Source organism: Podarcis gaigeae (genome assembly GCF_964106915.1).
Source record: "Podarcis gaigeae genome assembly, chromosome: 4".
Classification (NCBI taxonomy): Eukaryota; Metazoa; Chordata; class Lepidosauria; order Squamata; family Lacertidae; genus Podarcis; species Podarcis gaigeae.
The window spans coordinates 50,312,771-50,330,641 of record NC_139677.1 but is presented as its reverse complement, the minus strand read 5'-3'; the positions used below and the strand labels follow the sequence as shown (position 1 = coordinate 50,330,641).

General features: G+C 41.1%; 2 protein-coding genes across 2 annotated transcripts in view; one reads left to right on the top strand and one right to left on the bottom strand.

The window, feature by feature from the left end:
- Positions 1-7,011, top strand: part of LOC310842620 (amine oxidase [flavin-containing] B-like) — a 47,573-nt gene extending 40,562 nt beyond the window's left edge. The window contains exon 16 of the mRNA XM_083734706.1: positions 234-7,011. The gene's annotated coding sequence lies outside the window, so the exon portion shown is untranslated. The remainder of the gene's footprint in view (positions 1-233) is intronic.
- Positions 7,012-10,515: 3,504 nt separating this feature from the next.
- The window catches only part of LOC310842624 (amine oxidase [flavin-containing] A-like), a 31,435-nt gene continuing 24,079 nt past the window's right edge, over positions 10,516-17,871 (bottom strand). Inside the window, exons 11-16 of the mRNA XM_083734718.1 lie at positions 17,814-17,867; positions 17,338-17,395; positions 15,202-15,299; positions 13,864-13,975; positions 12,858-12,920; positions 10,516-12,394 (exon numbers count right to left, since the gene is read on the bottom strand). Coding sequence (XP_083590844.1) covers positions 12,233-12,394; positions 12,858-12,920; positions 13,864-13,975; positions 15,202-15,299; positions 17,338-17,395; positions 17,814-17,867 — 547 coding nt within the window. The 3' untranslated portion in view covers positions 10,516-12,232. The remainder of the gene's footprint in view (positions 12,395-12,857; positions 12,921-13,863; positions 13,976-15,201; positions 15,300-17,337; positions 17,396-17,813; positions 17,868-17,871) is intronic.

Sequence of the window (17,871 nt, the reverse complement as noted above, 5' to 3'; positions counted from 1 at the left end):
GAAGGACCCAGCGAAGGAAAGAACAGCGTAAGAGGTGGAGCCGGGCTAGAATCTTAAACTGGTGTGGGTGGAGCAGTGAGTCAGAGGGGACTTAGCCGGTCTAGCGTCGAGACGTGGGTCTGCGCGCCCAGAGCTTGGAAATGGAAACTAAACTTTAATAAAGACTTTTGTATATAACATCCACTGAGCGTTGGTCCTCTGTGAGCTGGGACCTAGCGGCAGTCCTGACACAGCCCTTGACCAAAATGGTATGCCAAGGTTTATTAGCTTTTGGCCTGATGAATTTACCATCCTCTTCCTTTGGGTGGTGTTATGTTTTTTGTTTTTATTCTTTGGACAGACTTAGGTTTGTTAACAATATCCCAGGGCTGCTGTTATGAAGATATTTTCCCTTATTTCATAATGGATCACTTTTCCAAAATTTACTTGTGGGTACAGAGGAATTTTTAGGGCAGTAGCCAGAACTTGAGGGGGCTCCCAAGGCACAGCAAAGTACCTTGTTGCACACTGTGGCCTCCACCCCTGCCCCCTTTTCTTTTCCAAGTGACAGCTTTGGAGGCTGTTTCCGTGTTCTCCAAAGCTTCAGAAGCAGTTTTCAGGCAATTGAGGGGCAGGTTTTTAAATAGTAAATGTTGGTTTTTGGTAATGAGAAGTCAACCTGTTTATGTGTGGCCTCTCTCCCGCCCAGCCTTGTGGCTCCTGGCTTGAAACAGAAAAGGTTTAAAGCACGGGTCACTGATTGGTTGTTGGGCTTCAACTCCCACCAGCCTTAGCCAGCATGGCTAATAGGCAGGGATAATGGGAGTTGTAGGCCAAAAGTTCTTTACCTCTAGCTTAAAGAACACTGGAGTTCTGAAATTATCATGTTCCACCAGGGCTTAGGGCTCATGTGAAAGCAATCACAGACTTTACCTGTTGCCACCTTACCTAAGTTAAATATTTTCTATTAAGGTGCCATATTACACTTTAGTAAGCAGTGTCACATCAGGTAAGAGTCATGTCAGGTTCTGCACCAGAAATATCCAGATTCAGGTAGGCCTTATCAGAAACACAGAGAAATCCAGTAAGGGCTGCTGACAGAAGTGTACTCTTCCCAGTTTCAGGCAGTGGAGGGATATTATCTCAGCAAAGGGCTGAAGCATCATGAAAGCTGGTAAGGTCTGTTCTGTCTGCCCATCTCCCTGGAAGACCTGGCTGTGCTCCATTAATTGACCCTTGTGGTGTTCTGGAACTATTGTTGTTTGTTTACAAGATGGAAGAGATGGAGATGCTGCTGGAGATTTGGAACCCAAGGAAAATGGAAGGACCACATCCTCAAGCTGGGATGATGTAAGAGGTGGTGCTAAAGATTTCCCCCGAGCGGGACAGCCTGTATGTCCTCATCTTCCCGAAGGCTGTGCTGGGTTCTGGGACCATGCCAGCAATTCTAGATCCTTCTCTTTTTCTCACAGAGGGAGCAAGCACTGTTCAATTGCTTCTTTTCATCAATCAGAATGTGCTTGGATTTATCACTAATTAGAATCTGTTCGTCAAAACAGTGGTGAAGCTAATTCCATTTTAATTATTAAAGAAATTAGTAATTCAAGGCAGTGTTCCTGTGCACACTTACCAGGGACTAAATCTTACTGAATTCAATTGAACTTTTTTCTTAAGTAATAATAATTCCACAAATGTCACTTGTCAGATTGATATTTTCTAAACAAGGAACATTATGGTAATCGGATGTCAAAGTCTGATTATTATTTCACCCAAATGCAAAAATGTATCACACAGTTGGGTCTTTGAAGGCAAGTCTGTGATAATAACAGGTTGCAGAGTCAGATCACTGGTCCATCTATCCCAGGATTGCCCACTCCGGCTGGTAGCAGCTTGGTATCTGAATTCATTTTAGCTACAGGTGTCAGAGAGTGAACCTGAACGTCAGCATGCAAAGCATCTTCTCATCCACCAAGCAATGGCCTCTTCCCCTCAGGGTCTGTCATGAAGCATTTTACATTTGTGCTTCATAGTTCATCCTCTCAGAGCTTTGCCACAGTTCAGTCATCTTTTGGAAGCATCATAAACACTTGTCTTTGGGCTAAAGAGATGGGACATTAGCTGTGTGCCTCTTTGCCATCTGGGTTTGGGTTTTGCTTTGTTCTGTTTTTCAGTAATGTATTAGACATTATAAAATATGATGCGATGTGACATTCTAGCACAGTGAGTTTTCCTGACAATAATGTGAGGCAGGGGATCAAAGAAATGACCAACCTGAGGTCACTTTATACCAGAGATGGGGCACCCTCCAGTTGTTGCTGAATTATGAGTGCCATCAGTCCCAGCAAGCACCAGCAATATTCAGGGATGATGGGAGTTGCAGTTCTGCAGCATCTGGAGGGCCAAAGGCTCCCCGAACCTTGCTTTATACACTGGTTTTGTTAGAAATTACAAAGAATGGAGAGGAAAGAGGTACGAGACCACAGAAGCTCTGGGTTTCTTCCTATGTATAACTTGGGTGTCAGTGGCAGCCATTCAGGTAGTATGAGAGGATCTGTAGCATCTGTAATATTTAGTTTATAGAGAGGAGGGGAAGGTGAACATACAGTTGCTTGTGGTTTGTTCTGCTTTAGTATCCCATAAAGAAGCATTTCCTTATACTGTTGTAAGTAAGCATGCAGCCCTAGGAGTATTTGGCAGAATGGAGGGAGGTGGGGAACAAAGACAGCACATTTTATGCAAAATGTGATTTCCTTTACTGCACCCCTTTCCCCTGTTCCAACTAAGCTATGATGTAGCAGTCACAGAAATTCACTCATCAGGCATGAAAAGGTGGGTTGTGGATTACTTTTTGATCGTTTTCAAAAAAGCACTCAAATACTCTCAACAAATCCTCAGCTCTTCCATTTAATCATTCTTTTCCACAAATGTTTTGTTTCCCCGCTTACTTCAGTTCCTCATTTCTTGAGATAAATGAGAATGTGGAGCTTTGCAGGGGGGGGGGGGGTGCAACTGCTTTTCAGAAACAGAAATCGGTTGCACATTAAAGTCTTACCTCGGGTCTGGAAGTTGGCCTATGAGATTTGGTGGATGAATGATCCTGCCTTTAGGCAAGAGGTTGAACTTGCTGAACTTCTGTTCTTTCAGCAACATTTCTTGGAAGCATGTCCCACATATTTCAATATAACTTTCTTCTACATCAATCCATGAATGGGAACAGGTTTCTGAGCATTAATTTACACTAACAGTATAAAAGGTTGCTATGGGAAAACCCCAAGCCAACACATGGTGCGGGTACTGCTAAGCTCCAGCACCATGCAAAGAATTTAAAGTGCCTGCCATCTCCAATCACCTCTTTAGCTGAGGAGAAAACAAGAACTGGGGTCAATACAGGGATGATGTTTTCTTCAACCTTCTTATCTACCAAGTGATTAATCTTTCAGAGCTGATAAATGCTGATCATACCTAAGATAATGTGGGGAAAGTAGAAGAGGAAGGTTTTACAAGCCAAATACTGGGCACTCAGCATGTTGCAATCCCCCCCCCCCCCAGGCTAGGACCAACATCTTGAACAGCAGAGTGTTTTATTCTCATGAATTTATAAACTTCTCTGAGAGTTCAGAACCAAAATCAGGGTCAGATGGGAGAAGGAAGGTGCAAACTGTTAAGCTGTCACCTCATAAATTGCTTGTGTTAGACTTCATAAAATGACAGCGTCTTAATCTTTTGAGGTGTGTTTCGTTAACTTACAACCGACTATTTTGCATCATACTTTAACTAGCATCCTATTTCTTGTTTATGGACAAAAATGTGTATGGTGTCATACAACATTACAAGAAAAGAACACAGAGGTTGCCTTGCTTGGATCCTCAAATGAAATGTCCATCTAAGGTTGTACTCTATCAATGTGTAGTGCAAGCCTGCACATGTCTGCTTAGAAGTAAGTGCCACTGAGTTTGGTGGGATTTACTCTGTGGTCTAAACCACAGAGCCTAGGGCTTGCCGATTGGAAGGTCGGCAGTTTGAATCCCCGCAACAGGGTGAGCTCCCGTTGCTCGGTCTCTGCTCCTGCCAACCTAGCAGTTCGAAAGCACCTCAAAGTGTAAGTAGATAAATAGGTATCGCTCCGGCAGAAAGGTAAACGGCATTTCCGTGCGCTGCTCTGGTTTTGCCAGAAGTGGCTTAGTCATGCTGGCCACATGACCTGGAAAAACTGTCTGCGGACAAACGTCGGCTCCCTCGGCCAGTAAAGCGAGATGAGCACTGCAACCTCAGAGTCATTCACTACTGGACTTAACTGTTAGGGGTCCTTTAACTTTACCTTTTTAAGTGGATATAGGACTGCAGCCTCCATTGGTTAGCTAGGTGCCTCTGTGGAGCTTACAAGAAGGGCATGACAGAGATTTCCCTTCACACTAGGAATTTAATTACTTCCTCTGAAAGGCATTATAGGACTGTAAGGCACATAACACAGCATGGAGTTTGATGACATTTTAAAGTAAGTGCTTGTTCTGTGCAGTGCCACTTGACTTTCTGTGATATGTGATTGGAAATCTGACACAATTTTAAAACTTCACTTCAGTGATTCAGTAAAGACAGCATGTATGCTGCTATGGCTACAATATTTTTTAATGAATGTCTGGGTCAGTGTTTTATTTGACCAGGGTGCTTATTGTAAGTTAACCCTAGTGCCACAGTTTGGATGGGCCTTGTTGAGACACATCACCAAAGAGTGTGTGTGTGTGTGTGTGTGTGTGTGTGTACCTGCCCAATTCTGGAATGGGCAGCAGGCTACAATGCCAGCATCTTTTGAGGGAGACAATCCATTGATCACTTCATTTGTTTATTGAGGGGTGTGTGTGTGTGTGTGTGTGTATTGTGGATAATGAATACAACTATTTTGGCATAGAGTGCATAGAGCCATACCCCACTGTCAATTGCAGTACAGTGGTACCTCGCATTACAAACACCTTGGGTTACAAACACTTCGGGTTACAGACTCCACTGACCCGGAAGTAGTACCTTTGGTTAAGAACTTTACCACAGGATGAGAACAGAAATCATGCGGCGACAGCAGGAGGCACCATTAGCTAAAGTTAAGAACGGTTTCAGGTTAAGAACGGACTTCCAGAACAAATTAAGTTCTGAACCCAAGGTACCACTGTACTCAGATCAATATGTATCAAATTGTGGGAAAGTGACACTTAGGACATAGTGAACTAAGGACTCGGTGCACCATTGATGTCGATGAAGGCTGTTGAATAAGAGGAGCACGGCAACATTTCACTGTATCTTTTCTGTAAATGACTATGGTGCTGCCCTACAGGTTAAAGCTAAGGTTGCAAAAATTGGAGGGGAAGGAACTCAGAGAGTCCAAGAGACAATGAAGAGAAAAAGGTGCTGCTAAGTGTGCACTAATTGCCCCTTATATCAATGCATTTGAAAGCCATTGTATCGGTTCATATACTGCAGAGCAGTAACTATTGTATTGCTGTTTTAAATGTCAAAGGGGTCAGAAAAATCAGCTGTTGCACTTGGCAGTGAGAATTGGTGCATAGTTCATTAAAGGGCCCCTCTCTGCACTGAGTCAGATGAATATTCTGGCAATACCCTGTTAAAGGCTTTAGAAACACTGTCATCTTTGCTGCAAGATGTCCTGTTCCAAGATAACACCTGAATTCTAATTATCAGTGGAAATCAAGCAGATTATTAAGTGCTAGAGAGAAGACCAATGCCAGCATTTTGAAACCGCTTACCATGTTTGCATAGAGATTAACTTAACATAACTATAAGCAGCCAGCTTCAAGTATGTCTACTCTTATCTGTCTTTGAGGTCTGATCCCTGCGTGTCCACACTGGGTTGAAGTTGTACTGGTTCCAGCTGATCTGCATGGGGATCTGCTCTGCAGGGCCTGTATGAGCAGTGGGTGTCTGCATGGCACTTATATTTTTTTCAATTATTTTAACTAAGTTTTCTCTGGTAGGAATATCCCGGCAGCAGATAAAGAAGTCCAGAAAAAGTTGCAATACTGTGATATCTGAAGAACATTTAGCATGCATCTCCTAAAGGCTGGGACACTAAAAAGTTGTCCATGTCAAAAATTAACACTTAAAAAGCTTTATATGCATGCATTCAGGCCACGAAAACACATGCACATGGTAATTAATACTTTCCTCTGTGTAAGGCAACACTGTCTTGGATGTTGGCCTGTCCAAATCTGCAGTGATTTTTTAAATTGTGGCTCACTTTTCAGAAATGTCCTCCATGCTCATTAACACTCCCAGAAAGCGAAGGGCTGTACTTTATCCTAAAGGGATGGACTCTACTTCCTCTAGCTGATTTCATCTTCTGGAAAGTCCCATTCCCCCAAGAGGTTCAGTTTATGGAACTGAAACTAGCATAACATTAGTCTAGAATATTACTGTGCTATAAGAACTGTGTCCAGAGGCAGGCTTCTAAAGTTTAAGCCTATTTTGAAGAGTGGAGAAATTACAACACACTAGGAAAGTGTGTGCTTGAAAACTGGAAGAGCTAATCCGCAGGAGACCTGGGCAAGTTTGAACAGTGCAATTAAAAGTTAACACAGTTCTCCCTAAGTAAATGTACCCATTGATTAAACATAATATTCCTTCCAGCACCTTCTTCCCTGAAACCTTATTAATGGCTGAGCTTCTGCTCCAGTGGAAATAAAAGTGAAAATCTTCAAAGCAGGTTTTTAAAAAGGGGGGTTTAAATTAAATAAATTATACTGACCTAATCTGCAGCTGAGCTTTCTTTTCCTTTGATCACATACTAGTACTAGTCGTCGTATCTGTTTTGTACAAGTGTAACATCACAGTATCAAGATATGGATTCAGTCAGTCATGGTTTGTTTGTGCCTTACATGATTGTGGCGTTTTCTTAAGTGCCTCTGTGGTGGCTATCTCGTCTTGAGTCCCTTATTATGTTCCTTTTTCTGTTCTAGATATTTTTATCTGGCAGCTGTGAACCTTTTTAAAAGTTCAACTCAAAGGAATAAACATTGCCACACTGAATGTCTTTTATTGTTTTTAATTTTTGGCAGTCCTTGCATTCCATTGGTGCATTGATTTGGTCAAGGTGTGAACACAGGGTGATGTTGGAAAAATGCCCTGGGAGGGCTGGAAGCTTCCCAAGTCTTCGGAGCATCTCTCCGGTGCCCCTCTCTGGCTGTAAATCTCCTTCAGTCCAGAGCAGCTGGTAATAATCGATCCTTCTCTCCTGAAAAGAGCACGCCAGTCTTCTGGTATATCATAGCAGAAGAAAGATTCAATTGTAGTTCTAAAACTACTTTATTTTCAATCTTATATACAGAGACTCCATCAGTACATCTGTGCTCTCTGAACACCAGTACAGAAACCTGCGATGCATACAGAAGTGAAACTAACTTCCAATAGTACTCAGAAGGAAAAGATAATACAGACTTCCTTTCTCACGCTCTCTCAGACGCTCACATGATTTATACAATCATAGTACCACTCGCTGGAGCAGCTTGGATAGATACAAATCCTAACAGGTGATACCCAATGCATTTACATCCATGGATATCAATGGGTTTACTGTATGAGGTGGATATCACTCATATTTTGTAGTTGCTTACGGCAGGGGTGGCTGACTCTTTCTGTCACCCTTGGCCAACCTGCTAGGGGTTACATGACAATGGTAGATGTTACCACTCATGCAAGTACACAGGCAAGTCCACAGAGAAGCATGGAGCCCCACCTCTACAGCTGATCTGCATGGATCAGCCAAGGAGAGGAGTATCATCCTCTCCCCGTCCATCAAATTATCCATCAGTTGATGAGGGAAAGGACAATTTGCCTCCCCTTCAGAGAGCTGGGCTGGATATATATATTTTTAATAATCACCACAAAAATCAGTGGTGTCCTAAATAGGACAGAAAAACCTGCAACCAATCTGACCCTCCCTTCCCAGATTAATGTGTGGATTGGGACCAAGTTGTCCGCTGGCTCTTCTACAGAATGTTCTGGTGCAGTTCTCTGCTCAAAAGAGAGAGACTATCAAAATAAGTTTAGAAACGTGCATGTGCAAAAATATGTGTTTAAAATGTTTAAAAGGGTGGATTTAAAACACAGTTGACTGTAGAAAAGGGACAAGACAGATTTACGCATCAACAAATGTGAAAGAGGCATGAACTGGAACAGACTGATTTGCCTACCCCTTTTCACAGTGTTGACAGAGTAAACACTCAGCCATGCCTATCAAGAAGCTGACTCTGGGAACATGAACTATGAACAGATGCCACCAGCCCGTCTGTAAATACACAAAACAAATAGGCCAAGCCTGCATCAGAGTCTTAGTATTGGTCTCTATGAGAGTCTGAAACAAGCCTTCTTGGTGGCTTTCCAATCCCTTTGGACGACAGCTCCCACCCCACCCCAGTCTGCACTGCTATTGGGTAACAAATAATTTTGTAAAAGCTTGACAGCTTGCTCTTGCAATGCAAAGTAGAGAAGAGGTGGGTGGTGGCGGGTGAGAATATTTGACCCTTCCCTTGCCTGTTGCTGAGGCAAGTCCCTTCCTGCAAAACTATAATTCCCCCAATTTATGCATGTTTAGTTCACGAAGTTGCCTTTTTCTAAATGAAAGATCCCTGAATATCATAGCTTTTCCTCTTAGAGAAGATGCTACATCTGCCTGATTCTTTTAGATGCTTGTAGCGGATGCCATGGTGGGGTGATGCCAGTCATTTGACCTCCGGTTGGTTGCATCACAGCTACATAATGGGATGGAGAGGTGGCAGCAAGGTCAGCATAGTGCAGACCATTGCAGTGTTCCAGGCAGTGTCTTTGCATCATGCTGAACTTGCCACTGCCTCTCCCTTCCCCCTAAAAGGCAGGGATGTGACGAACCAGAGGTCAGATGAGCATCATCCCCCCCACCAACCATGCTGTCTACTGCTGATGGTTGCCAATATTTTTGCAACTTTTCTAGTTCTTTGATATCCTGATGCGTGTGAGGAGCCCTGCAATGTCACTGTAGAGTATTTTTGAAGCCAACATTTACTATGCAACACAATGGTCTGCAACCAATTATATATCTAGTAACCAATATGCTACACAACGGCCTTGGAATTGTAATGTTTACACCTGTTCATAGCCTGGTTTCAGCAAAAACAGAACCAGTCAACAGAATTAATGAATGAAATCCTAGGCTATTTATATCCCTATTCGCAGAGATAAACAATATGAAATTGAGATGTTCCAGCTCATACTGCTGGCTTTTCAAACAACAGATCCATAGTGTCACATCTTCTCTGACTCAGGGCACTTATTCACACACAGCAGTTCTATGGCAACAGTACTTGGATTCAGCCCAGTGTTCTGAGAAGAATGGTTTTGTCCTTGCAGCTAAAGTTCAGCATGTTCTTCACTGTATCTACTTTACAGAAAGATTTAAGTTTACTTCTGTTAAGTTTGAGCTGGTTGTCAGAAACATCAAAAAGTAGGAAGAAATTGGATGTATAAATTTATTCTGCAGCAAAAGAAAGATGTTGCTTCCAGCAGGAGCATCATGTCAGCAAGCAGCAGGATACTGCCAATTTTAATGAAAGTCTTTTAGTTGAAATCCCATTTGCAGCTCCCACAGTCATGAGAAGTGCTTTTCTCTGTGTGAAGTTTTGGAACACAGCACAAGGCAATGTTAAGTGATTGAAGATAGCAGCTGCAGAACAGTAGAACCACTTCGCAAGCCAATAAAAGGTTCCCCCTAAATGCCCCAAACCAGCAAGGCTGATCCACTTGCAGAAGAAGTGGGCTGCACAATGCAAAAGGCCATTCTGCATTGGAGCCATAACACACAACAGGAACTTCAACATGAAGTTGCACTAAAGAGAGAGATTTCTAAATGGATACTAATCTTGGGGATACAAAGTCATGTCTTCTCTTCAATGCTTCTTGGAGCCGGAGCCAGCCCACCCATGAGTCATGGTGAAGCACCCACCTCAGGCAGAAGTGCAAGAGGCAGTCCTCCGCCCACCCCACCACTTCCACTGCCGAGAGGGAGGCTCTCCAGCATGCGTCATAGATGTTCATCTTGCCTGCCCTTGCTGAAGAAGCCAGGTAATCAGCATTGTTTTGAAGAATACCCTGGCTCCCGCTGAGTTCAGAGAGAGCCGGGGCATTCCTGAGTGCCACATTGCCATTTGGCTGTCCCTCCTCAAACACCTGCCCCCAAGAAATAATCTGAACACCCAACTCCCCCAGAGTTGTGCACATATCATGCTTGTTTCCATTCAGAGAGCCACAAACATAGCAAAATTCTGTGTGCACCCATTGCTGCACTTGTGAGAGCATCACCCTTCTGTCCAAACGCCTCCCTCCCCCTCTCCCTGCACCAAGGTCATTAGCATCTAGAGCTGTCACAACATCCTCTTTTACAGAGCTCTGAAATGTTTCCTAAAAGCTGTGCGTATATGCATTTGCAGGGAGGGTGTAATTTGCAGCAGACAAATTGCCCTTCAATAGACATAAAAATGACACAGCTTGAATGATCTGGAGTGTTTTAAATGGATACTTTAATGGCAATTCAAGGAATGTTCAAAGGCACATTTCACTAAATTACACAGATAAGAGGCACAAATCGTATCTACCATTTTATAAAGGTAGTTAATGATGAGAGGAGCACCCAACAGACTTGGATACCCTTATCACCAAATTGTCAGTTATCTACATACCTGTATAACATTGCCTGAAGTAAATTGTCTTTTCCGGGAACCATTGGTCACATTATCATTGGACATTAACAACATAAGAAAATGCTGCTGGATCAGGGCAGTGGCCCATCTAGTCCAGCAACATATTCTCACAGCGGCTAATCAGATGCCTGTGGAAAACCCACAAACAGGACCTGAACACAAGATAACTCTCCCTTCCTGTGATTTCCAACAACTGATATTCAGAAGAATCATGGTGGAGGCAGAGTATAGCCATCATGGCTAGTAGCCACTGATTACCCGTAGAGTACTGTGTAAGGCTGAGAAGAACAGGGTTCAAATGCCTGTCCAGCCACCATGCTCACTAGATGACGATGGGTCAGTTTCTGGGGGACAGTCAACTAAGTTTTACTCAGAACAGACCAACTGAAAGTAATGGATCTAACTCAGTCATGCCCATCAATTTCAATTGGTCTACTCTGAGAAACTTAGTTTAATTCCACTCACTGTCAACTTAAACTATCCCACAGAGTTATGAGAAATAAGTACGCTTAGCAGAATACAACCCATTTTCATTTAGCTGATTTATTTTTATTTGTTTGTGTCAGAAGGGAAACATTTTGTCTAGCTTTCTACACAAATGTGACTCTACTTCCTTAGTTTCTATTTTTAATTAAGGGGTTTGTAAGTTACTCCTATTTAAAAAATGGCAAAGCAACATGTTATGTGTTCAGAACATAGTGAGGGATTCTATATCTTTTTCTGTAAAGTAATACATGTAAAATAATTACACACATCTCGTATCGTAACCCCACTTTTATTTATAGAGCCTTGGGAATCCTAAATTATCTCTCTTGCCAACTTTATTACCTTGCTTTTGCACTTAATGCTAGTTATTTCTCTTTAGTCAAATCCATGCTGAACCTCATATCTTATAATAGCTGAAACTACATTTACAGTTGCAAAATTTACAAAATTACAGTTTTGTCATTTTAAATGGCAGTACACTAAGTAAAACAGGCACTTGACAGCATAAACATCTAGTTTAATGAGCCACTAGAGTAAGCCTTTAACATTGATTTGTTCACTGTGAGATTTAAAAAAAAAAAATTAAGACAAACAGAATTTTCCCAAAAACATTGTGAAATGTGCAAAGTATCTGTTCTGGCTTGTTCTCAAAAGGCATAAGGGATAAAAGGCCACTGACTTTAATCAATAAAAGTAAGTGAGGAATGATAGAATTGTGGAGTTGGAAGGGACCATGTGAGCCATCTAGTCCAACCCCCAGCTATGCAGGATCCTTTTGCCCAACATGGGGCTTGAACTAGAAAATAGAACTTTTGCTTCACTACTACTTGATTTTTAAATGGACACTAAAACTCTTTTTGATGTGTTGATACCTCTCTCCAAGAACAACATTTGTTCATTGAAAATATTTATAGGCAACCTTTATGGGTAAAACTCACCCACTCAAGGCCACTTATAAAAGCAACAGATAAAAATACAGTTCCCACGATAAAAATACAATACCCAGCATGAAGGCCGAAATTGAAACAGTTTCTTCAGAAGCATTCTCGGAAGATAAGTCCCTTTTTATAGGCAAGAAGTCCAGCGGCAGCCAGCGAGGTGAGGAAAGCAGAACATCCAAGGAACCCCAAGAGGCCTCGGACAGATGGCAAGTTCCTCTCCAAAAACGTAGTAGTGATTGGGAAAGCTGGGACATCCTAGGTAGAATGTGCAGTCATTTTTAGAGCACAGCAATTTCAACAACAAAGAAAGCAACTGTACAATGCAGTTAAACAGGGCGCCTGAAACTAACTCTTGCTAGATGAAAGCTAGAAGAACCCCTATCTGGTATGTAAGCAAATGAGTGAGACTACAAGACTATCAGGAACTAGAAGGAGGTGGAGACAGGTACTATGGGATAGAGATGGGCAGTTTGAGGAGCAGAATGAGAGACTTGCAAAGCATAGGAATGACTTTTCCCACTGTACTTAACTAACTGGAAACTATTTATGTGCACACACTAGAAACTAGGCCAAGATTTCCATTTTAAGTTCATGGCTATTTTTCTATCAGGTATCCTCATAATAATATGGCAATCAATTATAGTGATGCAGTCATATAGGCCAGACAATGAAATGTTGGGTTCAGCTGTACAAAAAGAGCATGAGAAATCATACTTGCCTTTGATTCTGGTTCTGTCACCCAAATTTCATTTTTTGAAATCCTTCCCATACTGCACAGTATCTGGAAGACAGAAAATGATATCCCACTAACAGTAATTCTTTTCATCACCATGCAAGTCATGAAGGCAGAAATGAGATAAAGACAACTGAGGGCCATTTCCTGCATCACACATGGTGTTCAGACACTGTTTCCACATACTAGAATCCCATATTGCAAGATCAGATCTAAGATCAGAGACAGATCATACACTTAACTTCCATGCTAACTCTCTTGGCTTCCCAGAAGGTACACCACTGATGTGGTAAGCACCACATTGTCTGACCGTCCTAAATGATCCAAATTTCAAACATTACTAGTATGTTGGTGGTGCAAAACCAGACCATGTGGAAAAATAAACACACCACAAGGGCAACTCATAATTCAGTAGGACAATGAGGTGAAATACGAATTGGTTCCATGTTTACTTCCCACAAATACTGCAAGCTATGAAGATTCATAGATCCAAGTCCTCAATATCTAGCCTATACAGAAAATACCGCAACATGTTTACAAAAGAGGTTCAGATGTCACAAGGAAGTTAACTGACACACACCTAATACCTTTATCGTTTGAGTCATCTGAAGTGGTTTACTTGATAGCTGAATGGTGCACATTTGACTACAAAGAGTGATTGTTTAAATTAAAGCAGCTGCTCCACTCCATTCAAGTTTATTCTGGCTTAATTAGCATTCTGTTTGAAAAAAATCCTATTGTACATAAAAACTTTGATTCAGGCATTTCAAGGATACATTAAACAACAATAGCTGGGATTTATTAGCAGCTGATTGTTATAAAAGAATGTTAGTTTCTATTGTTCTTCTTTGGCCCTTCTGATTCGCTGAGAATTCTCTCTTTAGCACAGTGACATTGAATTTGAATACCAAGAAGACCCAAAATCTCATTGGTACAGCTATATCATTTAGGTCTTTAATGAAGATGCCCAGTGAGTTCTGGCTCTCTTTACCTCTCTGGCAGCTCTCTCTCCAGCTTGCACTGCACCTTCCATGTAGCCACTCCACTGAGTAGCTGTCTCTGTGCCAGCAAAGTAGACCCTACCTACTGGCTGACGAATGACCCTGTAAAACAAACATTGCAACACATAAGTCCCACTTGGTAGGCACTGAGAGCAAAGAGATTTAGGCTACTGAACAGTAGCAGGCAGTATAGCATCAAATATTCATGATGTTCAACTTTTGCTATTGTTACAGATCTGGTATAAATATGTGTAAACATGTGTAAATAAATCAGATTTCAAAGACATTGCCGACTCCACTGTGTCTCATTTTCTCCAAAGCAACACAGACCCTGGTTGAGTGCCAAGACCCTCTTTGAAATCTCATGCACTGCTTGGCAGAGATTGGGGTGGCCAGTTACACTGTGAAAGTTGTTTCAGGGAAGGTGCAAATGTTTGGAAAACTCACAGAACCTTCCTCTTCACTGTTCATCCCCCCCCATTCATGATTACGCCATTACCCTAATTGGCTATTGTTTCAGATGGAAAGGGAAAGCATCTCTGCTTCCCAACTGTGCCACCCTTGACTGTTCTGTTGACAGCATCATTGTCAATTTGTACTGTGCAGCAAGACTCTGCCCTGCCTCCAATTATCACGTCTAATCATGCAGTACTAATCATTGCAGGATGTGGACTTGGTTGAACATTCAGATGTGAATCTCTGTCCACATTCTAGTCCAAATATTCTGCTAATTGTGACTGGAGCCGAAGGAGAGAACATTGGGTCCAGTTGCCTAGCCAATGCTGACATACCATCTAACCTAACACAGTAAAAAAGGAATGAGTGGGTGATGCGTTCTGCAAGAAACAAAAATGCTGTATGAAATGCAGCCTTCCCATTTTGCCTCAGCACCCCAGTAATCCCCAGTTCCAGAGGTTTAAATATATCCAACATCTATTAATAGGAATCAGACAAAGGGAACTGGAATCTCCAAACTGCCCCCCTGCCCCCCGCAACTGTCTTCTCCTTCAGAGGTCCCAAGCCACATATTTGCTAGTAATCTGTAGTTAAGCCCCATGACTGTAATTGAATTGTTTCTCCTCAATGATGCCTAAATCAAGAGTATGTTATCTACAACCTTAAAATAGATTATTATGCTTTTACAGAGTGCTTTACAGCATATTATTATTTTGCCTGCTGGCAATAGCTTCAGTTTTCTGGCATTTTTCTCACTAGGATAGTGTATTAGTATGCCTAAGTGTAGCAGGCTTCATATCTAGAAGGTTTTATAGTTCAACAAATTTCTGCTAGCAACAACAGAACAAGAGTATATTATTAGCTAGTTGTACCTTCCATATTGGCACATAATGCCTGGTGGCAAATAGGCTGAATAGCAGCCACCAGAATATTGTTCGGCACCCCAGTTCTTTTCTTCATAATGCACTGGCTGCAGGAATAAATCAAACAAAGTTTTTTTGTTTGTTTTTTAAGGCATTGATTCATGGCAGAATTTACATTGTAAATGCTGGATATTTTTCCAGGTTTCCATTACTGGATTACAGGGAGGTGTGTTAATTTACAAACGGAATACATTTCATATAAATCAGAGAAGGAGGTTATGCTACTTCACAGTGCTGACTCAATACTTTGGACTAAGCTGGGTTTCACTGTTACTGGCTATGAACCAGGCAGTGATTTTTCAAGCATTTCTCTAACACAAAGCCTGATTCATATCTCCGAAGAGCCGAGTGCTTTGAGGATTGGTAGGTAAGAGAAATGACTATTCTTGCAGTATGTCTATGAAGAAATGGTAATAATGGAGCAGAACTTTAAGTTCCAGAACTTGCATTGTTTTCACATGTTGCAGTCCCATGGTATGGACTCATAGGTTATGCTCCTCAACCCCATGGGTACGGTCCTTGGTAGAAGTGACCCCCCCCTGCAATTCCCCCCCTCCAGGAAAAAGTGAGAGTCTTCATGCAAATGGGAAAAGTCTGCATTAATTTGAATTCTGCATTCAGTATTGAACAGAATCTACTTTTTCCTAAACTTTATTGATTTGGCTTATTTTTATTTATTTAAATGATTTATATACTGCTTAACTATATTCATCTCTAAGATGTGTACAAGGAATACAGTACAGAAAATATAAAAATATGCTACAACTATAAAACCAGACTTCAGTTAAAATGTCTTTTGGAACAACAACAACAAAAAGGTATTCAACAGGTATTGGAAGTTCAACAGGGGAGGGGGGCCTGCCTGACCTCAGCTGAAAGGGAATTTCATAAGATTGGAACCACAATGCTGAATGCACAGCTCTTGGTGGATATGAGCTGTTTTCATCCAAGCCATGGACAGTCGTTAATAGTGACTCCTCTGAAGATTTCAATGATGGGATACAAGGGATTAGGCAATGCTTCGTAAACAGAGTGTTTCAACAGTACAAAAGAATATGGCAGTTGCCTTCTGAAACAATGTTCTAAGAGTAACGGTTAACATGTTTTAAGAAAGCATAATTCCACCTCTCAGGGTTGCCTTTGGATAGTCTGTAAGATAGGCAAACAAGCTCTGATCATCTTTAGATGTATAGAGATTGGTATGATTGCCATTGAGATTATGGTTGCTTCCACATAGATCCAAAGTAAAAGTAAGTTTTACCAATTAAGTTTTGCTCATAGGTAGTCCTATTGAAATTAATAAACTTAATTTAGCTTTGTTCTTACGTAAATATCAGTGGAGCAACTCTGATTAAAAGGGAGTTGACTACCACTACATGGTTCTTCCTGCATCAGATTCCCAAACAACATTCCTCAAAGATACCTGCCTCTTTCTGCCTCTGAGATTCTAAATAATTAAAGACCATCAAGCTTCTTTTGCTAATCACCCATTTGAGGCAAGATAGGCACATAAACATTAATCAAAACCATTAACAAGATTGCTGTCATATGATAAATTACATTTCCCTATAACAGAAGCACTGCTTTCAAGCTAGATGTGTATTTTGCTTTACAAGGAAAAATAAACAAAAGAACACTACATTAATCAATTACATGCTGTAAAATATATATTTCCAAATAAAAAGAAAAGGGGAGTTTTCTGGCACCTTATTTTGTCTTGCATTCTAATATAATATAAAAGGATCTTCATTCATTTTCAAAAAGATTGTTATCACATACCCTATTCCACCTGTAATGATTGTGCTAATTTACTTAACACACCTGTATCTCATAATTTGTGGCATGCAATTCTGCATTTTTCCCTTATTGATTCTGAGGGGTCTGCTCTGAATATGACTGGATATCACCTGATATTCACATTTAAGGATTTCATTCAGATGGCACGGGATAAAATAGTTGTCATCTATTACCTTTTCACCTAAGAAACAAATCATAATATGAACATAGACCTCAAATGTTCATATAGCTAAACCATAAGTTGTAATAATTAATACTCCACCAATTTTAGATGCTCTTCTTCCTTACATGTAAAGCTTCTTCTGATCCAAAGACTTTTGCATAGAGTTCACAGATTTTTCTCTTCCTACATGAAGAAGGAAAAGGAACAGACAAAATGCGAAAGGGCCCAAATCCATAATCATCAAGTTTTTGAAACTAATAGGATAGCAAAATAAGATTTCAAACAACTATCAAAACCACTGAAGAACTCAAATCTTCCAGTGAGTGTATTTACTCAAAAGACTACATTTTTTTGTACTAAACTAAAGTTCATACACAAAGATGGCAGACTTTCACCTCTTCCAGAGAGTTGGAGCATGCTATTTAGTTGCTGCTCAGCTTGTTAGGTGACCTTGTCCAAGGTGCTGTCACATAACAACCATGAAGTTAGGTTTGATTGTATGTATCTTAAAAATCTGACTTCTGCATCTTAAAAATGCACCACTATACAATGATAAAGTATTAGTTATTGTTAGAGAATACAAACAGTTGCTTATTCTTACCTCTCCTCTTTGCTAAGATCTGCTAGTCTAAATGCCTTTCTTGTAAGGATAAAGCTAA